General features: G+C 54.2%; 8 protein-coding genes across 8 annotated transcripts; 6 read left to right on the top strand and 2 right to left on the bottom strand.

The window, feature by feature from the left end:
- Positions 1-1,083: 1,083 nt before the first annotated feature.
- On the top strand, positions 1,084-2,107 carry BKA78DRAFT_297592 (uncharacterized protein; the record flags this gene model as incomplete). The annotated part of the gene is made up of 4 exons (XM_066886787.1): positions 1,084-1,332; positions 1,384-1,604; positions 1,655-1,809; positions 1,863-2,107. 4 exons carry the CDS (start codon positions 1,084-1,086, stop codon positions 2,105-2,107), a joined length of 870 nt encoding a protein of 289 aa, XP_066741767.1.
- Positions 2,108-2,651: 544 nt separating this feature from the next.
- BKA78DRAFT_381539 (uncharacterized protein) lies at positions 2,652-4,028 on the top strand (the record flags this gene model as incomplete). The annotated part of the gene is made up of 5 exons (XM_066893009.1): positions 2,652-3,166; positions 3,216-3,370; positions 3,425-3,450; positions 3,506-3,705; positions 3,764-4,028. 5 exons carry the CDS (start codon positions 2,652-2,654, stop codon positions 3,903-3,905), a joined length of 1,038 nt encoding a protein of 345 aa, XP_066741766.1. The 3' UTR covers positions 3,906-4,028.
- An 11-nt stretch (positions 4,029-4,039) lies between these two features.
- Positions 4,040-6,321, bottom strand: BKA78DRAFT_173182 (uncharacterized protein). The gene is made up of 7 exons (XM_066883284.1): positions 6,039-6,321; positions 5,883-5,991; positions 5,386-5,820; positions 5,273-5,329; positions 5,184-5,215; positions 4,907-5,118; positions 4,040-4,806 (listed from the first exon to the last, which is right to left on the bottom strand). Exons 1-7 carry the CDS (start codon positions 6,202-6,204, stop codon positions 4,243-4,245), a joined length of 1,575 nt encoding a protein of 524 aa, XP_066741765.1. The 5' UTR covers positions 6,205-6,321; the 3' UTR covers positions 4,040-4,242.
- Positions 6,322-11,080: 4,759 nt separating this feature from the next.
- On the top strand, positions 11,081-11,815 carry BKA78DRAFT_297589 (uncharacterized protein; the record flags this gene model as incomplete). The annotated part of the gene is made up of 1 exon (XM_066886786.1): positions 11,081-11,815. One exon carries the CDS (start codon positions 11,081-11,083, stop codon positions 11,813-11,815), a length of 735 nt encoding a protein of 244 aa, XP_066741764.1.
- A 45-nt stretch (positions 11,816-11,860) lies between these two features.
- On the bottom strand, positions 11,861-12,698 carry BKA78DRAFT_173155 (uncharacterized protein). The gene has a single exon (XM_066883283.1). It carries the CDS (start codon positions 12,506-12,508, stop codon positions 11,906-11,908), a length of 603 nt encoding a protein of 200 aa, XP_066741763.1. The 5' UTR covers positions 12,509-12,698; the 3' UTR covers positions 11,861-11,905.
- An 871-nt stretch (positions 12,699-13,569) lies between these two features.
- BKA78DRAFT_319999 (uncharacterized protein) lies at positions 13,570-14,986 on the top strand. The gene is made up of 3 exons (XM_066888913.1): positions 13,570-13,887; positions 13,937-14,294; positions 14,344-14,986. Exons 1-3 carry the CDS (start codon positions 13,689-13,691, stop codon positions 14,669-14,671), a joined length of 885 nt encoding a protein of 294 aa, XP_066741762.1. The 5' UTR covers positions 13,570-13,688; the 3' UTR covers positions 14,672-14,986.
- A 113-nt stretch (positions 14,987-15,099) lies between these two features.
- Positions 15,100-16,046, top strand: BKA78DRAFT_254835 (uncharacterized protein; the record flags this gene model as incomplete). Its single annotated transcript, XM_066884936.1, has 2 exons — positions 15,100-15,154; positions 15,661-16,046. The coding sequence occupies 2 exons, from the start codon at positions 15,100-15,102 to the stop codon at positions 16,044-16,046; spliced, it is 441 nt and encodes a 146-aa protein (XP_066741761.1).
- A 1,110-nt stretch (positions 16,047-17,156) lies between these two features.
- Positions 17,157-19,538, top strand: BKA78DRAFT_270291 (glycoside hydrolase). Its single transcript, XM_066885510.1, has 2 exons — positions 17,157-17,210; positions 17,256-19,538. The coding sequence occupies exons 1-2, from the start codon at positions 17,180-17,182 to the stop codon at positions 19,388-19,390; spliced, it is 2,166 nt and encodes a 721-aa protein (XP_066741760.1). The 5' UTR covers positions 17,157-17,179; the 3' UTR covers positions 19,391-19,538.
- The last annotated feature ends 23 nt before the right edge of the window (positions 19,539-19,561 follow it).

Below are 19,561 nucleotides of genomic sequence, written 5' to 3'. Positions count from 1 at the left end.
TTTTAACACCAAGCCACCCTGCTCCTTCCCTACTGCTCCGCTCATTGCCAGCCGGCTCGTGCAGCACAACTACGTGGCTACTGCTTTTGTTTACTTGCTCTTCTGCCTCTTAAGGCTTCCGCTTATCTTCTGTCGTCCCAATTCATCTTCCTCTGCTACTCCTTTAGACTGACGAATTCCGAACCTTTTCAGATCATGAGGATCTTCTTCTTCGTCACCATTACGGCATTGACGGCCCTGGAGAACGCGTGAAAAAGACTGCGTAGGACCCGCAGCGCTTCCAACGAAACGTTTGACAGCATTCATCTTGTCTCCGCCTTGGAGAAGGCGGTCATGCTGTCCAACGGCAGCGCCGAGGTCACCATCTCAGGAACTCTTAACGTCACGGTACAGACTGCAGTGAGTTGACAGACTTTCAAGTCCTGAGCGAGGCTGACATGATTCTAGGCTCTAGTTCTGGATGCACTGTCGAGGTAGACTTAACGCGGCTCCATGCATGGGCAAAAGTCCAAGGACCCAAGAGCATCAGCCAGTCGCTGCAACCTAAGCAAATGTTTTGGATTGGTCATTCGATGTCTGGATGAGGTGGGCGATTCTGGACGGGGGTTGGAAACTGCAGGTGACGGGGGAGAAATCAAGAAAGGAGAAGGATTTGAAAAGCTTTCGTCGGGTTGACAATCGATTGGAATTTCAAGAATGTTGTGTCCAGGGTTGAAATTGAGCTTCACATGTCCTATGCTGCAAAGTACATCTTAGTGACTGGTACCTTGTGCCTGCTGCTCAACCTCAGCGAGGCGTAGTGGTAGACTTCAGGGCACACACAAGCCGTTAACCAAGGAATGTGACTGCAGAGGTGTTAAAAACTTCTATGTCAAAAAACATGCATGCATTAAGAGAGTAATCAAGCTCCTCAAGCGCTTGGGAACAAATCCTTTGCGTGTGACTCGACTTTGGCTACTGGGCTCGAAGACCTTCCACTCACCTCCATCTTCGCCTTTCCTCCTTCGCCTCTCACCGCCACTCCTCTGCCTCTCCTCCACCTCCCACACCAAATCCTGTGACTTTGCTCCAACACACTCGACCATGCGATTCTTTCCAATCGTGGCCATCCTGGCCTTGATGATGTCCCTCCCAGCAAGCTCCAAATTTTGCCGAACAACGGTTGCCCCAAAGAACTTCCTGGACGGACTTTACCGCGCAGCGTGCGCCGAGGCGAAGGACTGGCTAGATGCACAGGAATCCGGCGGCAAGATCCAACCTCGCACGTTGGGGAGGCCCCCAATTCCTGTTTACTTTCACATCATGGATGATTTTTCACGTCATTGGATCACCGTGAGCCACCCTAGTATTGCCCTCTTTTGCCGATGATCTGACGTTCCGTAGGAAAACGTCTACGTCTCGCAATTCGAGTACCTTCGAGACTTCTTCTCCGCCATCGGATTCACCTTCGAGCTCAAGAAAATCTTCTACTATCACGAGCCGGGTTGGTCGATGGGCAGTGACGATGCGCAGCTTGACATGATGCAGCAGCTCCGTGTGGGCAACTACGAGACTTTGAACATTTTCATAGTCGAGGGGCTCAACGGGAACAGGAAGGATTTGGGGTATGAATATCTGCCAGCCTTGAGGAGAGCAGAAAGCTGACGTTCGACAGATTGAGCAGCCTGCCCGAGGACTATGTCGAGTGGACCTCCAAAGCTTTCAAGGAAGATGGCATTCGCCTGACTTTTCGTGTCCTTCCGTCCTGGACATCCGACCCGAATTACAACGAAGGAAAGACGCTTTTGCACGAGGTCGGACATTGGCTTGGTGAGTGATCAATACAGGCGTCCTGTGTAGCTCATTGGCTGATAGATTCTCAGGGCTGCTCCATCCATTCTACAATGGTTGTCACCCAGACTTCCTCCTTGGTGGCGACAAGGTGCCAGACACGCCTCCGCAGGCGTATCAATTCACGACCTGCTTCAAGCCCGGAACAGAAATTCAGTCGTGCCCGCGATTGCTAGGCTTTCCCCCGAACCTCATCGACAACATGATGGATTATCTGCCCGACCGTTGCAAGACGGGGTTTACGCAAGGCCAAATCAACCGCATGGAGTATGCTTAGATGCAGTAAATCCTGGAGAAGAGCTAATTCATCACCAGGTACACTTTTGCATGGCTCCGCCAGGAACAGCCCCTTGGTGATCCTCCGATGGGCATAGACTTTCCAAGGTATGCACCAGTCTCTGTGGTCGTACCAAACGTGCCAGAACCGACGCTCTTTCCTATCAATCCGGAATATCCCTGGACAATGGAGCCCGAGATTGGTGTCATGACCATGGGTGTGTAGCGAATGGCAGCAATCATGGCACCTAGAGACAAAGAAAAAGGTTGGATAGACTGGCAGATTGTAGAAAAATTTGCGTTAGGCTTTGGGTAATCGGGGGACTGATCAAGTGTTGGAAAGCCGAGGAAGCGAATTGAAGCGATTGCCTTTTCACTTGCCAATTTTTCGCGCGATGATGTCGCCGCGCGGCCCTTAAGCACACTACAACCCACAATGGCAGCATTGCGCCCCAAAAATACTTTGCGAGAGAAAAGCACGACCTCTAATCCATACCAGCTTCCATCCAGCAAAGCTGACAGAGCCTTCAACACCAGCTGCCACCATGCAAATCAACCTCCTGATCCTGGCCTTCATGGCCGTGACCTTTTTCCGCTCAGCGTACTCTCTCCTGGAACCGCGACACTTCAGTTGCGGCAACAGGTTCATGACAACTTACTCGAAGGATCGCGGCGGTACGGATGATGAGCCACGCAACTACAGCCCCAACTTCTCCAAGCGCCAGACGTACCAGAGCCCGGAAGGCGTCTACGAACACCAGTGCCCCTGGGCCTTTCTCGTCCCTGTGTACGCCCACCTTTTCGGCGACTACCTCGAAGAGATGCAGATCCGCAACGCTATGGCCCATCTGAGGAACGCTTTTGTCAACGAAGGCATTCCGATCGTCTTCGTCTACATGGGAGCAATCAAGCGCGACGATGAAGACATGGCGGAGCATCTCGACCATTTGGGAATGGTTGAGAAGACACGCGTTGGCGGTTTTCAGACTCTCAACGTCTACTTTGTCAAGACGCTGCGGGCTTCGCACTGGAAGCGCAACAGCGACATGAGACTCCACGCGTAAGTCTGGAATGCTGGCAGAGTTGGATAATTTGCTTACCATAAAAAGAATGGCAACGATGCCTCACGATGCCTACCGTCACCCGCTTTCGGAGGAGCTCATGAAGGAAGACATGATTGTCCTCGACTACCGAGTCATCACGGGCGAGCTGATGCCAAAAGTCGGCTTGAACGCCATCGTCCACGAAGTCGGCCACTGGCTGGGTAAGTTCTCGCGCTTCCACACAAAGCCAACGGCAAATGCTGACTGTACCACAGGATTGTACCACCAGTATCATGGAGGCGTGAGTAGATCCATTTGTCTCCCCTTGGAGTATTCTTGCTGACAAGACACATCAGTGCCATCCCGACAGAATCGGCGGCGGCGACTACATCCTGGACACTCCCGCCTCGGCCTGGCCGCTGTACGATTGTCCATCGCACGCGGTCATCACCTGCCCACCGCCGATGGACATGCCGGTGGACGCGTTCAATTTCATGGATAGCACGCTAGACGATTGCAAGGTCCACTTCACGCCCGGCCAGATTGAGAAGATGGTGTAAGTACTGCCAATGCTACGACCAACCCATGAGGCTGCGGACTGACATCTCCCACAGCAGGACCTTCTGCGCGTACCGCTTTGGCACCGAATTCGAGGCCAATCCACCCATTTGGGATATTCCTGAGGACTGGAGCGACTTCCCCAACCGTTTTGCGACGGACGTGTACGCTCAGGTGCACTACGCTGGCATGCGCTAGTGCTGCGCCTGACCAACCCCTGAGTTGTCCAAACTTGAATCGCGAGGCGTAGGCTCGGCAGTCAGGGACAGGGCGACAGGGAACTTGGATCGCATTAACAGTCGTCTCGACGGTTAGCGGTTTGTATTGAACAAGGACGGAAAACGAACAAGAGCAGTGGCTTGGGAGCCGGGGGCTACGGTGCCCGCTGATTACAATGCTTGCAAAGACAATTGCGATTCTTCATCTGCCGCAGTGAAGTATGACATGAACATCGTTAAATTTGGATGCAGAATTCTTGATTCACCTCTCCAAAGTGCCGGAACAGGTCCTCAGCTGATCCACAAATATGCTGCACTTACAGCAGCGTAACCAACAGCGCCTCCGATGCTTTGATCTCCACATCCACAGCACCGCCCTCCACCGCCAGCGTCAAGGTATCATTCTTCGTCGTCGTCGGCAAGCCATTGCCCTCGGTCAACCACTGCTGGCCCGCCCAGGAAATCTCCGTCGCCAGCGCCATACCGCTGGGACCCGTCAATCTCTGCACTTTGACCTTCGTTGTGTCCTCTCCCAGTCCATCCAACGAAATCGTCTCGGTCGGCCTGGAGCCTTGCGCTTCTGTCCCATTCCAGAGCTGAAGATTCACCAGTGCGACTTTACGCAGCGCGTCGCCCGAGTAGCCGGCGTAAGCGGTGATGTTGTTGTTGGTTGTTTCGAGTTCGGCGACGCGCAGCTCACCATCGCGACCGATGAAATCGGCAACGAAGATGTCACCGTAGAAGCCGCCCAGCACGCGGCCGGGGTGGTCGGTGTCGTTGGTTGGAGAGCTGTAGGGGCTCGTCGAGGAGTTGACCGTGGCAGGTTGGAAGCCGGCGAAGGGGAACGCAATACCGAGTTGCATGGATGCTTGCTTGAGTCCCTGCGGTGCGAGTGATGGTGTCAGTGGGAAGAGTCTTTGGAGGCGTTTGCCGGGCAAGAGCAGAGGAAAGATCGTGTGGGGCAGGTGGGGGATGACTTACAAACGTCATGGAGTACAGTAGCCAGTCTACCGTCCACAGCGCAGCTCCGAGGCGAGCATTCAGATCGTAGTCTGCCGATCCAGCGCCACCAAGCGCGCTGCCAACCTCGCCAAAGATGAGAGGAATGTTGTTGCCGTTGGTCTCGAGGGTGTCAAGAGTCTCGGAAAAGTTGCTCATGCGGTACTTGGTAAAGGCATGGTTCATGAGGGTGTCTGGGAACTATCAGCTGTTGTCGCTCTCGTCAATTGTCGAAAAGCGGGCTGAAGCGCAAACTGACCTTGCAGGCTGGTGCCATCGGTAGATTGGTAACTGTCAAGCGTCAGTCTCTGCGAATGCTGGGTTATTCTCCAAAGTACTGCGACATACTAGTGCTGCGAGACGACCTTGACCGTCTGATTGTCTAGTTGGTCCAGCACATTCGGCCTATTTCCCCGTCAGTCCATGTCGTCGCAAATCAAAGAGTCCAGAAGAAAACTGACGCGCTCCACTCTGGAGGCACCTTTCCAGCCAGTGTCATGCCATGGAAGTGCGGGCCCTCGACCTGATCAAGCCCTGTCGCCTCCAACACCGCGGGCGCCCATTCATCCCACTGCTGGAGATAGGCCTGTGGGCTCCAAGACGAATTCCTGTCGTTATAGATCGCTGTGTAGTACCACTGCGGCTCGTTGCCAATCTCAAAGGCGTCAAAGTTGTCGGATCCGATGGCGTCGAGACCTGCTTTGGCAAACTCGACGGCGTTGGTCTTGTTGTTGCGCGCAAAAGGGAGTTGCAGCACGTATGTGGTGTCGGAAAGAGCGCCAAAGCACTTCAGCCAGCGCTGACCGAGCTTCCATTTGGAGTGCAGAGTATGAGTCTCGGTCGTATTCTCGTATCTGAGAGCAGCACTTTGGCTGGGGTCGTAGCGGGCGTTATCCCTATACGCGACCAAACAAGGTTAGAGAGATGCGGCTGGTTTACTTTCAGGAGAGAAACTTACAATGACGTCCCGCCCACGCGAATGTTGACTGGTGCTCCAGTCCTGTTTGCGAATCCAGAAATGATGTTTTGCGTCCACTGATTGGTGACGGCGCCATTCAGCCCGTCCACTGCTGGTGGTCAGTCGATGGGGGCGAAAAAGCGGCAAGTCACTTACGCGCATAGAGATGGAAGCTTGTTGCCTCGATCCCAAAACCAACATATGCTTGATCAATCACATCAGAAGCATTACTCGGTACCGTGCTAGGAACTGCCAGACTCAAACACTGCGACAACGGCAGCGCTGCCAGCGCGACAAGAGAAACTGTGTTCGCAAGAGGCATTCTCGACTCGTCCTCCGTCTATGATGAACTGAACGACCGCATCTCTCCATCACGCCTGCGACTATATATCCATATCGCTTTTGCCATGATGTGCAGACCGCCATACTGCGCCTCAGACATTGTTCTCGAAAGATTCCAAGGTTAGAACAGGAAGGATTGCAGAAGGATTTCGGCGGGCTTTTGGGCGAAGATCGTCGTGGGGGATCGTCTGCGCCTTTTGGCCCCAGGTGGGTACTACGCGTCGTCGCGTTCCACAAAGGAGCGGCATAGGGCTGGGGGAACATCTTGTACACCGTCGGAGCAGGATCTCGTCCGAGACTGTGCGAAATCGCGGTGAGCATGGTCGAAAATCATGAAGAGCAAATCGGAGAATTCGTAGAGCCCCAATCGAAAGAAGACCAGATTGCTCCGAGATCTTTCTGAGAGGGTGTGGATAAGCATCGGCATGTTGCAGAAAGACGTAGGTAGGAAACATTCCAGCCCCTACATACATAGACAAAAGTTTTGTGTGCGAAAGACTCCAATAGTGTGGAGGAACAGGAAGTGATCGCCTTCAGGAGACTGCTCTTTGCAAATCACGCTGAAGACCCATGGCCCCAACGACGGCGACAATCTTACCCAATTTCGCTTTCTTCAACAGATTCTAACTGGCATATACTGCACACTTTTGAAATTGCAGTGTCTAAAAAGCTTGTGCGCGCAAAGCGTTCAGCCCTACGAAAAAAAAGCGGATCCGCCTCACTCTCTGATCCACAGTTCAGCGCGTCGGCAGCCAACCGAGCTATTCCTCCTTTCCGAAGCACTAGCAGACAGATTCCAGCATGTTGACTGGAATTATCTTGATGATTCCAAGACAACAACGCAGAGTGTCTAGACGACAACAACTCATCGCGACGACTTCATCCGCAAGGCTATCGCCAGCCAGTCGCGAAACCGAAACGGGCGAAACGCATAACCCGCGCTTGGAAACGTCCCTAGCGGCGCGACGGGAAATTGACAGCCAGTGCGTCTCCAATCAGGTACCCGCGTTGGATGTTTGGACACAGTTTCAGCATTGAGTAGGCAGTGATGCAGCAGCATCAGCAGCATCCTGCGACAGCGGGCCGCGTCTGTCTCACGTCAAACGAACGACGACGACGACGACGCCTCACTACTTCCCAAACCGGTGCCACTGAAGTCAGTGACTGATTGAAAACTGAACTCTGGTGGCTTCTAGATGGCTTGATGGCTTGACGGAAGGCTGACTGATGCAGAGGCCGCCGGGTGCTCGCTGTTCAGTAAGCTTACCCAGTGCAGATAGAGTAGGTAGGTGGAAAGCCACTGACTGCATGTACAAATGAGTACTTGCGCGCCGTGTGGAACTTGCTCCGCGGCCCACATCCGCATGGCTCATGCATACCTACCTGGGCGTCATGGTGTGCGAGCGTCGGGCCTCTCTTGGCCCTTTTTGGCCCCCGCATATCCACGCATCCACAGACCCTGGCCCCCATGGCACCACTGACAAGGAGCAGGACCAGAAGCAATCTCACCTCTGTGTTGATCTTCATTCTGTAATTAGCAACGTTCATCTTGTTTGCTTGGTTCGCGGCAGGCAGGCCGGCGGAGTAATGGGCGGAGTGCTGTGGTCCGCTGCCCAAGGGTCCTGTGATATTTGGCTTCTCAACAGCATCGAGACCAGTTGACTCGAACAGCAAGTGGCTTCGACCTTTGAGATCGGGATGGCGTTCTCTCTGCTGCCCGCGTATGCCAGCACAACAGTGCTGCATGTTCAGTATCTTTCTCACCGTAGAATCCTCAGGTCGTCTCAACGAAAGATCTTCGCGTGAAACGGTGCTCGTAAGGCTGAAGGGCATCAACATGGCTGGAACTTGCTGCAGGTACAGTGAACCGTTGAGGATTGCCACCATGGCTGGCGGCAACAGCAGCGGCAGTTTGAAAAGTTTTCTCGGTAGGTGTTGTTGTCGACGGCTCACTGAAGCCCCTGAGCATGTGCCAGCTCCCTGTCTCAAAAATCCCCAGAGACTTGACAGCTAGTCAGCTATCGACCAAAGGCTGTCGGTGCGCTTTACTCGTTCTGGACTCGAGGCCCTTCATGATCGAAACGCCCTCATCACTGGCAAAAGTCATAAGTTTTTGCTGAGCACTGTAGCCTGCAGTGATGGACTCGAGATTGTTTGTTGATTGAGGATTTTGCCAAAGTCAACAGTAGAGTTCCGTTGCGATTTTGCGATTTTTGGTAGTGCTTCCGTAGCACAGTGAAGTAAAAACCTGCTCTCTCGAACTCGATCGGTCACATGTGCTCTTGGTCTGCACCATCGCGCTCAGTGTTCCCTGAATCGCTACATTAGCTACCAAGTTGGAGCATTCTCTTGGCGGTCTGGGCTTACAAACAACTTATTCAAAAGACCCCAGACAATAGATCGAGAAGAGGCGTCAGCCACAGTCAGAAGGCTTGTTGATGTGCCCGAAAGTAACGCACAGTTTCCCGCTATGGCTGAACTTGGCAGATGTAGCGGACGACTGAGTGGGCAAAATTACCTGGCAGGACCCTGAAGACAGATAGGCTCAGGAACCGCAGAGCAGCTTTCCCCGCCAGCACGCGCGGCTAAAAGCAGCGCATCCCCTGTATACCCATGCGCTTCTCCGTTTTAAGCTCCTTTGTTAAGCTGCGACACCTTCATCAAGGCGCGGCAGCTAGCGGAAACGCGCGCCCGGTTGCAGGAACTGTCGCGTGCGCGACCCGGCGCATCTAAGCAATGTGGTAGGTCCACTCTGCCAACCATGCTGCTCTGACGCAATGCTCGCTGTCTTCCTGGACAAAACACCAAGACTTCATTCGCATTGCAGTCGCATTGCGGGGATCGCGCTCGACGGTCCGATACTGGTGATGTTCGAATGACGGGCTGGATACCCATATCCGCGCGCCTCTGGTTCATCGGCTGCCGCAAGGCGCGCTTCACCTCTCCTGTATGACGACCAGAAACCGGGCTCCGAAGCGACGTCAAGCTGGCGTTAGGTTGCTGCCGTTGTGAACCAAGACCGTCCTGCGTGATTCCATCTGCGGCGAGAACATCCTCTGCTTTTGGACAGTCACGACTAGTCGGAGAGTAGCCAAGACGTGAAAGAAGGCCTGCACATGAGTGGAGGTGATGGTGTCTTGACACGGCAACTTTTTTCATTTCGCAGAGTTTGCTGCAAGATTGGTACCAGTCGCAGTGAGGAGTACACTCCTTTTCATCCAGCATGACTCGAAACGTGAAATGGACATAGCTGTGAGGCTTTCCTGACCAAACAACAGCAAACGGGTCGAACTGGTTTTTCCAAAATTTTCCGGAGATTTTGGGCGAAATGCTGTGTAGTCAGTATGCTGGAGACAACTCGAAAGTTGTTTCGAAACCGAGAATCTGGATTCTCTGCGACGCAGACGCATCCGATCCATGTTGCGGGTGACGAGAACCTGTGATGATGTCCCACCCTGGTAGATCTGTCATCAGGGGGGTATCCTGTCTTTTAATTTCCACCGCCCCAAAGGGAGCGGGAGATCTTCAGTGTCCATGCAGGGACATGAGTAGCTGAAGAGCGGCTATTGATTGGCTGTGACAGTGTTACGGCGCATTAGAAAGCGAAAGCGACCTATCCTGACGATGTGAATGTCAACATTGCTGCAACAACTCTGAAATCCATTGTGTAGAGGGCGCACTTGGCGGGTCGAGTGGCGGATGTTGGAAACGCAATATGTTCGCAGAAACACCTCTTCCTCTGCCGTCACATCGAGTGGCACAGTAGCGGACGTAGGTGGCTTTCTCTCGCCAAGTCCAAACTGACCGCATGAATGCCCAGAACTGCAACACTGAACCTGGGCGGCACCCATGTTTCAAAATCCTGCCCCTAGAGGAAGAGCAGCAAATGGCTCGGGGTCGTCGTGGCTTGCAAATGACGGCCTCTGACTGTTTGGTTGATGATCTCCCTATCATCACAAGATGAGAGCTAGCAGTGTATAGCATATGGTAAAAGTGGATAAACTTTGCGGCTTTACACGGACGGCCAAGACGACGCGAACCTGCCGTTAAGCATGAGATTAGAGTAGTCGTCAAGCTCACCCGGCCGTGTTCCTTGCCATTGGTTGAGATGCCGCTTCTGTAGTCTCCTAGAGAAAGGAGAGCTTCACGATGTCTCCCGATAACTCCTTGTGTGTGTAGAAGTCATCTTTGTGCGTTGCCAACACAACAATGGGCATTGTGCATTTCCAGAGATTCCCATCAGCTGCGAATTTTCTGGAATGCTCTCTGCAAGCGGGATTTGATTGGTGTCGAAGAAGAGCTGAGGTTGAGAAAACCGGGAAGAGCTCCGGACTCATCATCTCCCATCAACCACAGGAGGCACACTGCACGTGTCATTGGTTTCGACTGATCGAACCACTTCCTACGGTGGACTGTCGATCGTGAGCAGGGCATACTGAAAGATGGGTGTGGGAGGCTGACGTGGTTCCATTTCCTTGCAAGTCATGGTTGATGCTAGCCTCCCTGCCCCCATGTCAACGAGGTCATGCCGTCTGTGGCATCAAAGTTTCGATAGCGGTTACCATTTCGAGTAATTGCCCTTGCTCCGTAGCGTCGCGCGTAGAGCTCACCATCGAGCCGCAGGCCCTGCGTTTCTTTCAGCTGCGTTATTCAGTGAAGAGCCAGTTTGATGGCTGGCTGGCCCAACGAAGAGGGGTTTCTAGGCAGAGACCCTCTCGGCAACGCCGAATCGTGTATAAATAAGTAAAGCCCTGGCTCTTCTTTCCGTCCCTTACGCCAAAACATACCACACTCCTTCATCATCAACTGTTTACGAGTCAAGTCTGTCGCTCCTTTTTCAGCTTTTACGCTCCAACATGCATCACACGAAGACGATCCTCATGGGCCTTTTGGCTCTTGGTGCCATCTCATTCTCTGCACCTACCGAGAACGAGCGCAGAGGTGTAGACGCGCTTGACGCTCGCGCTGCTCCCATCGAAGCCCGCGGCCAGGAATATCCTCAACCTCCTGGCGACCTCCTCAAGCAAACCAAAGAGGGAGGCGGCGGTGACATTGGCGGCGGCAAAGGCCAAGGCAAGGGCCAAGGAAAAGGCCAGGGCAAAGAAGGAGGCGGAGGAAAGGGAGGAGGGAAAATGGGAGGCGGCGGCGGCGGGGGCAAGGGAGGAGGTAAAGAAGGAGGTGGTGGTGGAGGAAAATCAGGAGGTAAAGAAGGAGGGGGTGGAGGGGGCAAAGGAGGAGGGAAAGAAGGAGGAGGAGGGAAGGGAGGAGGAAAAGGGGGTAAGGGAGGTTCCGGAACTGGAGGATTTCCTCCCACACCTACCGGCGGAATGGGAGGTGGAGGCAAAGGCGGCAAGGGCGGCAAGGCAAAGGATATGGGCGGCAGCAGTGGAGGTATGGGCGGGGGCAAGGGCGGTGGCAAGGGCGGAAAAGGCTTCGAGGGCGGTCTTGGTGGCGGAGGCGGACCTGGCGGTGGCTCTGCTGGCGGTATGAAGAAAGACGGAGGCGGAGGGGGTCAGCAAGGAGTATACAGCCCGCAAGGAGGGGGGGAAGGAGGAGAGTCTGGCGGCGGCGTCGAGTCTGGCGGAGGATGAAGGTGTGCGAGTCGTTTCGAAATATGTATATGTTGGAATCTGCTTCTTGTTTTCTTCTGTGTATAAGTAGAGCATACGTCAGGAAACGGTTTAATGTACGAGTATTGTTGAGCGATACAAAGAAAAGCATCCCAAAGTATGACGTCGATCATGATGATTGAGATGAAAATGAAGCGTGGTGTCCATGATGGGGAGAGCAGGAGGAGGGAGATCTAGTTTGAGGGAAGGGACAGGAATAGAGCAGACTGATCTGAGTGTAGCGTGTCTATATCTCACGGTCGGCAGCGTCGAGGTCTTGGGCGAACGATTAGCATTAATGCTGGTGAGTGTTGAAGCCTCCTTATGACCACGTGATAGGACATAGACGTTGTTGTTGGACGAGAACATGATGTGGTGTTTGGTAGGGACGACGGCGATGTCGTACGGGAGCATGGACGAGATAGACGACATGTGGATATGAGAGTTGGACAGCTCGACGTGAGGATGTGGTCGATGGACCTTGTTGCAGAGTGTTTCTGATGACTCCCGGTAGGCAAGGTCGACGACTTGGGCGAACGATTGACGTTGATGCTGGCGAGTGATGAAGCCTCCACATGACCACATCAACGGGCGTGGACATTGGAAACGAGTTTGAGGGACGACATGACTGGTGCCTGGCAGGACACGAGGGCGACATCGTGGTATTGAAAACATGGAGGACGAAGGTTTGCGCGGCAGAGGTCGAAGCGAGTTGAGGAAATGTGCTCAGCTGGATATGGTGCAGAGCGTTGGAGACTCCCTGCATGCGAGCCCGAGGACATGGACGAGAGTGGCCTTGATGGTGCGGAATGTTGAGATCTCTTCGGGACCGACATTGGCGGTGAATGTAGAACACGACGCGGCGTTGTGTTGAAGTTGACGGCAAGGTGATCGTGACCTGGACAAGATGGAGGCAAACGATGTGTGGTGTGGAGACAAGGGCTGCGTGAGACTGCTACGAAAGAGAGAAAAAGAGACGCGAGATCCTGAAAAGATGTCAACTGGTCTTAATGTAGGGCGCTCCTGATAACTCCCAGTGCGCAGTGTTGAGGACATGGACGATGGCGGGCAGATGAGAGTGAGCGGAAAGCCGAAGGCGCCACAGATGAGAAGCGATGGCAGCGACGTCGAGAAAGGTCAAAGGAAAGAAATCAGAAGAGAGAATGAATCAAAAATGGGGTATGATGGAAATGTAAATTTTGCTCAAGTGACAGCAGAGCAAGAGCTTCCCTGTCCTACTTATCGCGAGTGGAAGGAGCATCGGAGGTGCGCCTGCCCTCTGTGTGAAAGAGCGAGAAGATGTCTGAGACAGATCCCCATGAAACATGCTCGCATTGTTGGAGAGGCCGTACATTTTCTTGGAATCAGCTTTTGAGCTGTAATGACGCGTCTGACGGAAGAAAGATTGGGTGGGTGGTGTTTCCGCCGCTACCGGGAGTTTTCGGGTTTGATGAGAAGACGCGTCTTAACATCAATGTCGCTGTAGAGAAGTGGACAATTAGGCGACGACCGGGGGAGGCATTAATATTGTGATTTCGAAGACATGACCAAGGAGAAGATTGAGAAGGAAAAACAGTCCGAGGAATGTCGAAAGTCGTGATAGATGACGAAAGGTGGAGAGGACGTCCGGGTGTCGCGGATGACGAAGGAACAGCCGCGCGGATGGCGGCTAGAGTTGCCCGCGTTGCTGACAAAACGTTGCCGACAAAAGTCCATGAGATAATCGGCCAAACCACCAGCACCGACATCACGGCCTCGAGCTCCACGTCTACGCCATCAACCTTCCGCCGCATCCCATCGACCTCTACGGCTCACTCTCAATTCCATCGTCTCGATTGGGTGTCTCTCTGCCACCATGTTCCGCCCGGCAACCCGCGCCGCCCTCCACTCTGCCGCGCGCTTTCCTCGAGCTCCGAGCGCGCAAAGGTTCCTGAGCACCGCACCGCCCACCGCAAAGTCCAGGAGCTGGAAAAGCTCTCTCCTACGCTGGGGTGCTGCCATTGGCGCCGTGTACTACTACAACACGAGCAATGTCTTTGCGGACCAGCCCGAGTGTAAGAACTGGGAGCCCCTGCTGTCCAGATGCCGCTAACCATTGACTAGACGCCATATTACGGGAAAACGAGCAAGAAACCGAACAACTGCCTACCATCGAAGCCATTGCCGCCGAGAAACGCGCGAAGCTCGCCAAGGCACAAGCGATAGCTGCTGAAGAAAGGGCCAAGGCGGCCGCGGCTGCGCAGGCCGAGGGTGCTGCTCCCGCTGGCTCACCGGAAGCGCTTGAAGAGGAGGCAGGCCAACAAGGCGCGTTCAACCCAGAGACTGGCGAGATCAATTGGGACTGCCCATGCTTGGGCGGCATGGCCCATGGTCCTTGCGGAGAGGAGTTCAAGGCTGCCTTTAGCTGCTTTGTTTACTCCAAGGAAGAGCCCAAGGGCGTGGAGTGCATTGACAAGTTCAAGTATGACTTTTGAGACTGTTTGTTCGCACGATAGCTGACATGGTTGCAGGGGCATGCAAGACTGCTTTAGGAAGTATCCCGAAATTTACGGCGCGGAGCTCGACGACGATGACGACGTGACCAAGGAGGGCGTCGACGCGCCAGTCGCTCAAGACCTCGCCGGTTCCTCGCCATCCTCGAGCGCTGCGGCACCCCCGGCATCGAACTCGGCAACACCGAGCGAGCGCGCGGAAAAGTTATCGCAGGATAGGCCTACACTGTCGCCAGAGGAGATCCAGGCCAAGCGCCAACGCGCCCAGGCGTCTGCAAAGAGCGAGGCGGAGAAGAAGGCGGCGTCGGACAATGGAGTGCCGCAGCCTTGGCATAAGAGCAATTAGGGACGATCGAGGCCCTTTTATATTCTCTTCTCAAAAAGGCATCATTGTTGGAGCGTTTAGCGGGAGCAAAAGGGGTCGCGTGCGTGAAATAACAGCGGAAAAGTGCCTTGGCTGTACTACACTCAATTGTATAGTAGACGAAGAAGCAACTAGAAGCGAGTGGGGTAATTGTAAAGCTTTGAGCATGTGGAATGCCGCAATGTGGGTATTGCAATCATGGAGAATTAACCTAAAGACGACGAGCAGCAAGGGCACGGGCCGATGACGTCAGCGGTCTGCAATTCCAAGGCACCGTCTCGATCAGCTGCGCGCGGGCTTTTAACGTTTCCGCTCCCTTCCATCGTCCACCACTCGTCGTGTGACTTGCCTCTACAACTTCCTCCATTCTGTCAATAATCAACTCAGTCCATCTACAAACTATCGCAACCATGTCCTACGCCGACGTTGCCGCCAGCGGTCCCAGACAGTCGCCCTCAGAAGTGAGTACCCTTCCGCGATCAACCCTGCAAGACGCGCTTATCGAGACTGACCCCTCCGCAGGCGTAAGTATCGCGCGCGTTTCTTGTTTGCTGCATCACATCACGATAAGCCTCCATGTCACGTCGCAACGGGGTCGGAAACACCGCCAGATGGACTGGGCTGCTCAACCGGGGAGGATGGGGATCTTCGCGCTCAAAGCGGGCCGCATAATGCCCACTCCTCGCCCCTGCTGCCTCCGCGCAGTATCCAAGTTGCATCCGCTCGCGTCGCACCTGACTCCCCTTGGGCACCAGTCTTTTTCTCCTCCATCCTGAAAAATGTCTGCGCTCGTCCTGTCCATCTGAAGGCCGCCATGGCTGCCCTCCAGATCCCTCAGGCTCACCCGTGGGACCTCTTTCCGTCCTCGTTGCGACGCGTCTCGTTGACCGAAGACATTCTTGAAGAGCTTGTGAGAATTCAGAATCTGACTCCAAAGCGAAAACGCAGGCGTGCTCCTCCTGTCCCCCAAGTCCACAACACCGATGACTCGACCCACTCGCTCGTCGACGTCGACACGCCCCACGTTGCATCCGTCCCCTCCGACTGGGAGTCTCAGTCGGTAAAGACCGAGACCCAGGCCGAGCGCCTCGAGCGTGAAGCCAAGATCAAAGAGCTGGCCAAGGCCAAGGAAGAAAAGGCAAAGGCAAAGGCAAAGAAGGCTGCTCGGGGTCTCCGCGAGAATGCCGACCACCCAGTCGTCATTGGCAACGCCGTCACTATTGGCCTTGTCGGTGCGGCACTGGGCTTTGGCGCATACAAGAAGTACACCGTTGGCGAGCTGAGCTGGAAGCTTGCTGGCGCCTGGGCTGGTGCCGTCGGTCTGTTTGGCGTTGCCGACTATTACCTTTCACAGTAAGATTTTCAGACCGCTTTGTTGTTGCTTTTGCTGACCGTCTGCAAGATTCCTCTTCAAGAAATACCCCCCGAAGAACTAGGCGAAAGCTTGATGGCGCCACGTGGAGGCGTTTCGGAGTTCCTTTCAGTTTCCAATTCTCATCTCTGAGGCGGGCAGCGCTTCTCTTTGTTGGCTCTTTTCCGAATGCGCCGGCTATGTATTACGACTTAATACCACTCTGCTGAATCTTTGCTCGAAGAGCCGTCTCCAATTTCAAGACTTGTGAGTGTTGCGATCTTCCATCAGTGTGTGGACAAGGATTAAAGTGGAGCTCTGGGGTGGCAACCGGTGAGTTGTTCTTCGCTCCCACTTATGATTGCCGCTTCGAAAGTTGGAGCTTGATACCAGTCGCGGCGAGAATCACAACAATGGTACGGTGACTTTCCACTGTACCTTTTGTTAGGCATGCGGCGCTCGTTCCTTGTTATCATTTTGATGCCCCAAATACTTTCAAGCCACAGCTCGGTTTCGTACCCCGCATTCGATTGGAACTGTCCAATGCGTCGTTCCATCAAATCTTCAAGGTTGCATCGCCTCGAAAAGGTTAACGACGCCTCCCACGTTACTGCCCAAATCAGCAAGAAGTCAACACCACAGACAAGATTGCAACGCGACAGTGCCCCGCGTGGTTCCCTCTGCCCGAAAATTAAGGTTAGAAACGCCTGGGCCTTTGACCCAGACTGTGTATTTTCCATTGCTTTCTATTCTTGATCTGGGGATCTGCTCAATTCCTGACGAATTTGTGAGGTGGTTGGGTGGCGCATGGCAGGACCTGGGTTCCTGAGCGCCGCCAGTTCGGGAACGCGTACGCGGTAAGGATCCCTCGGATTTAACCAAGGTTATTCATCGATAACACTGCAAATGGGTTCGGATCTTTGCCGCTTCACGTCAACAGTGAGGGGTCTGAGAATACTCCGACTTCAATATACGACCTTTAAGTCGCACTTGCGCCCGACCTTTTTCCCCATACGACCGTCTCCTCGATCTACGTCGGTACCTGCACAATGTAACCATGCTCTGTATTTGAGATCCCAATCGCACTGTTCAACTTGAATATCCTCATCGGCCCATCGAGCGCTTCGTCGACCTTGGCCATGTGGCGCACTTTGTTTTTCGCCGCCGTTGGTAAGCACTCCAGCCACAAACTCAGTTCTTACTAACAAAACACAGCGTCTGCGCGGCTCTTGACCGTGCCATCCACACCTTTTGAGTCTACAAACGGCGTTGTCTCGCTCTCAAGCATCACGTGTATTGTTGTGGACAGTCAATATGCGGACACAACAGACACCAAAGGCCAAACACTGATCCCTCCAACGCTTCAGGAATTCGCAGACACGTTTGCTGGTGATCTTCAATCATCTTTTGGGCAGACTGTCTCCGTTGTTACCGGAACTTCATCAACCGCGGGTTCCATTTTTCTTACTCTCGACACTTCTACCGCATATCTTGACGCCGCCGGACGCCCGACTTCCGAAGGCTACTCGCTCTCGATCACTCCCAGTGGCATTACTGTAGCCGGCGCGAGCCCCCTTGGGGCATGGTGGGGGACCCGAACTATTTTGCAAGCAGCCGTACTGGGAAATGGATCCATGTCAACCGGAACCTCCACAGATGCTCCTGGGTGGGGCACTCGCGGTGTCATGCTTGATGACGGACGCCATTACTATCCACCGGAATTTATCGTTGAGATTTGTTCCTATCTCAGCTTCTTCAAGCAAAATACGTTCCACCTCCACCTATCCGATAATCTCCTCAGCGCTTACCTAAACAACTCGGAGTACATGTTGAAGCTGTACGCCGCGTTCCGCCTCGACTCGGATGATGAGGCTGTGGCCGGTCTGAACAAGAGGAAAAACGAGTCGTACACTCGAAGCGTGTTTGATGACATGCAACACAAATGCGCGCAACGAGGAGTGACCATACTCCCGGAAATCGAAACGCCTGGCCACGCGCTGGTAATCACGCAATGGAAACCGGAGCTCGCCCTTACCACCGACTACACCATGCTCAATATCAGTTACCCAGGCACGATCCCGGCGGTCAAAACGATATGGAAGACGTTTCTGCCCTGGTTCTATTCGAAGACGGTGTCGATTGGGGCGGACGAGTACGATTCCAAGCTGGCCGACGACTACAACTACTTTGTCAACGAGATGGACAAGTTTATCCAAGAAGAGTCCGGGTACACGAAAAAGATTAGAATCTGGGGGACCTTTCCACCGAAAGACAACTATACCAACATTTCGACCGACGTGTCGATCCAGCACTGGGAGTTCTTCGAGGACAACCCCTATTTCGACTACATCATGAACGACTACTACGTGCTCAACTCGGACGACGCCTTCTACATCGTCGGCAAGTACAGCGCCAGCTACCCGCAAATGCTCAACGCCACGCGCATCTTCCATGGCAACCCTGCTACGGGCGGACCCTACGCTCCCAACATCTTCGATACCAACAACGCGACGAACAACCCACCGCGCGAGAATCCGTACGTCCTTGGCCACATTGCCGCCCAGTGGAACGACTATGGCCCCAATGCTACCGTCTACCTCGAGGCTTACTACGCCTGGCGAGACCTGCTCCCCGCCATCGCCGCGACGCAGTGGGGCGCGCCCCTCTCGCAGGACGAATACACATCCGTTTTCGACAGGCTGCACGCGGCCATCCCCGGCCAAAATCTCGACCGCAAGATCCCTTCGATCAGAAGCACGATTCTCGAGTACAACTTTGCCGATCTGAAGGACGGCAAGGTGCCCGACCAGTCGGGGAACGGATACGACGCGACGACCGACTGCAGCGTCGACACGTCGAACCCGCCCGCCGCGCTCGTGCTTGATGGCGCCTGTGCGCTGCGCACGCCGCTGCTGAGCAAGGGTCGCGAGTATGCGCTGGCCTTCTCTGTCAAGCCGTCTGCTGTGGCCCTCGATACTTCCCTGTCTCAACCGCCAACCCTCTTTGCCGGTTCCGATTCATCACTCCTCGCTGGTGGCACGGCCAACGTCACGCTCTTTGCCAGCGGGAATCTCTACATGCTCAACTACAGCTTCCCCGTCGGCGAGTGGACGCAAGCGCGGCTGGTTGGCCGCGGCAACCGGACGTTCCTCGAGGTGTACGAGCCGGGTGGCGGAAAGGACAATTTGTTTACTGCGTATGAGTTTTTGACCGTCATTGGTGTCTTGAGTCAGAGTTTTGTGTGGAGGGAGATGGCGATTGAGGCGCCGGTTGCAAGGATGGGGGGAGCGGGCGAAGGAGGGGGTTTTGTAGGTGCTGTCAGGGGGTTGCTGCTGAGTGAGCAGCCTTGAGTGGTACTGTAAGAAGTGTGAGGTTTGCAGGTAAGCGGACTCATAGTGAAGTACTTGATGTCCATGTAGGTAAGGTACATGAATGTATGTCTCACAGTACTCGCGCGCTCAACTCTGTCTTACTCAACTCCCTCCTTAGCTTGTAGACCGGGCGCAGAAAGGGAGCATTCA

Source organism: Phyllosticta capitalensis (assembly GCF_038381095.1).
Source record: "Phyllosticta capitalensis strain CBS 128856 chromosome Unknown BKA78scaffold_8, whole genome shotgun sequence".
Taxonomy (NCBI): domain Eukaryota; kingdom Fungi; phylum Ascomycota; class Dothideomycetes; order Botryosphaeriales; family Phyllostictaceae; genus Phyllosticta; species Phyllosticta capitalensis.
The sequence above is the reverse complement of the archived record's forward strand: the minus strand, read 5'-3'. Positions and strand labels throughout refer to the sequence as shown.

Coding starts and splice junctions, on each gene's coding strand:
- BKA78DRAFT_319999 (XM_066888913.1), top strand. CDS start 13,689: ATGTTCCGCCCGGCAACCCGCGCCGCCCTCCACTCTGCCGCGCGCTTT. Junction 13,888..13,936: donor CTTTGCGGACCAGCCCGAGT/GTAAGAACTGGG, acceptor ACCATTGACTAG/ACGCCATATTACGGGAAAAC. Junction 14,295..14,343: donor GAGTGCATTGACAAGTTCAA/GTATGACTTTTG, acceptor ACATGGTTGCAG/GGGCATGCAAGACTGCTTTA.
- BKA78DRAFT_270291 (XM_066885510.1), top strand. CDS start 17,180: ATGTGGCGCACTTTGTTTTTCGCCGCCGTTG. Junction 17,211..17,255: donor TTTGTTTTTCGCCGCCGTTG/GTAAGCACTCCA, acceptor AACAAAACACAG/CGTCTGCGCGGCTCTTGACC.
- BKA78DRAFT_173182 (XM_066883284.1), bottom strand. CDS start 6,204: ATGCCTCTTGCGAACACAGTTTCTCTTGTCGCGCTGGCAGCGCTGCCG. Junction 5,216..5,272: donor AAGGTCGTCTCGCAGCACTA/GTATGTCGCAGT, acceptor GACGCTTGACAG/TTACCAATCTACCGATGGCA. Junction 5,119..5,183: donor CGATGGCACCAGCCTGCAAG/GTCAGTTTGCGC, acceptor GATAGTTCCCAG/ACACCCTCATGAACCATGCC.
- BKA78DRAFT_173155 (XM_066883283.1), bottom strand. CDS start 12,508: ATGTTTTCAATACCACGATGTCGCCCTCGTGTCCTGCCAGGCACCAGT.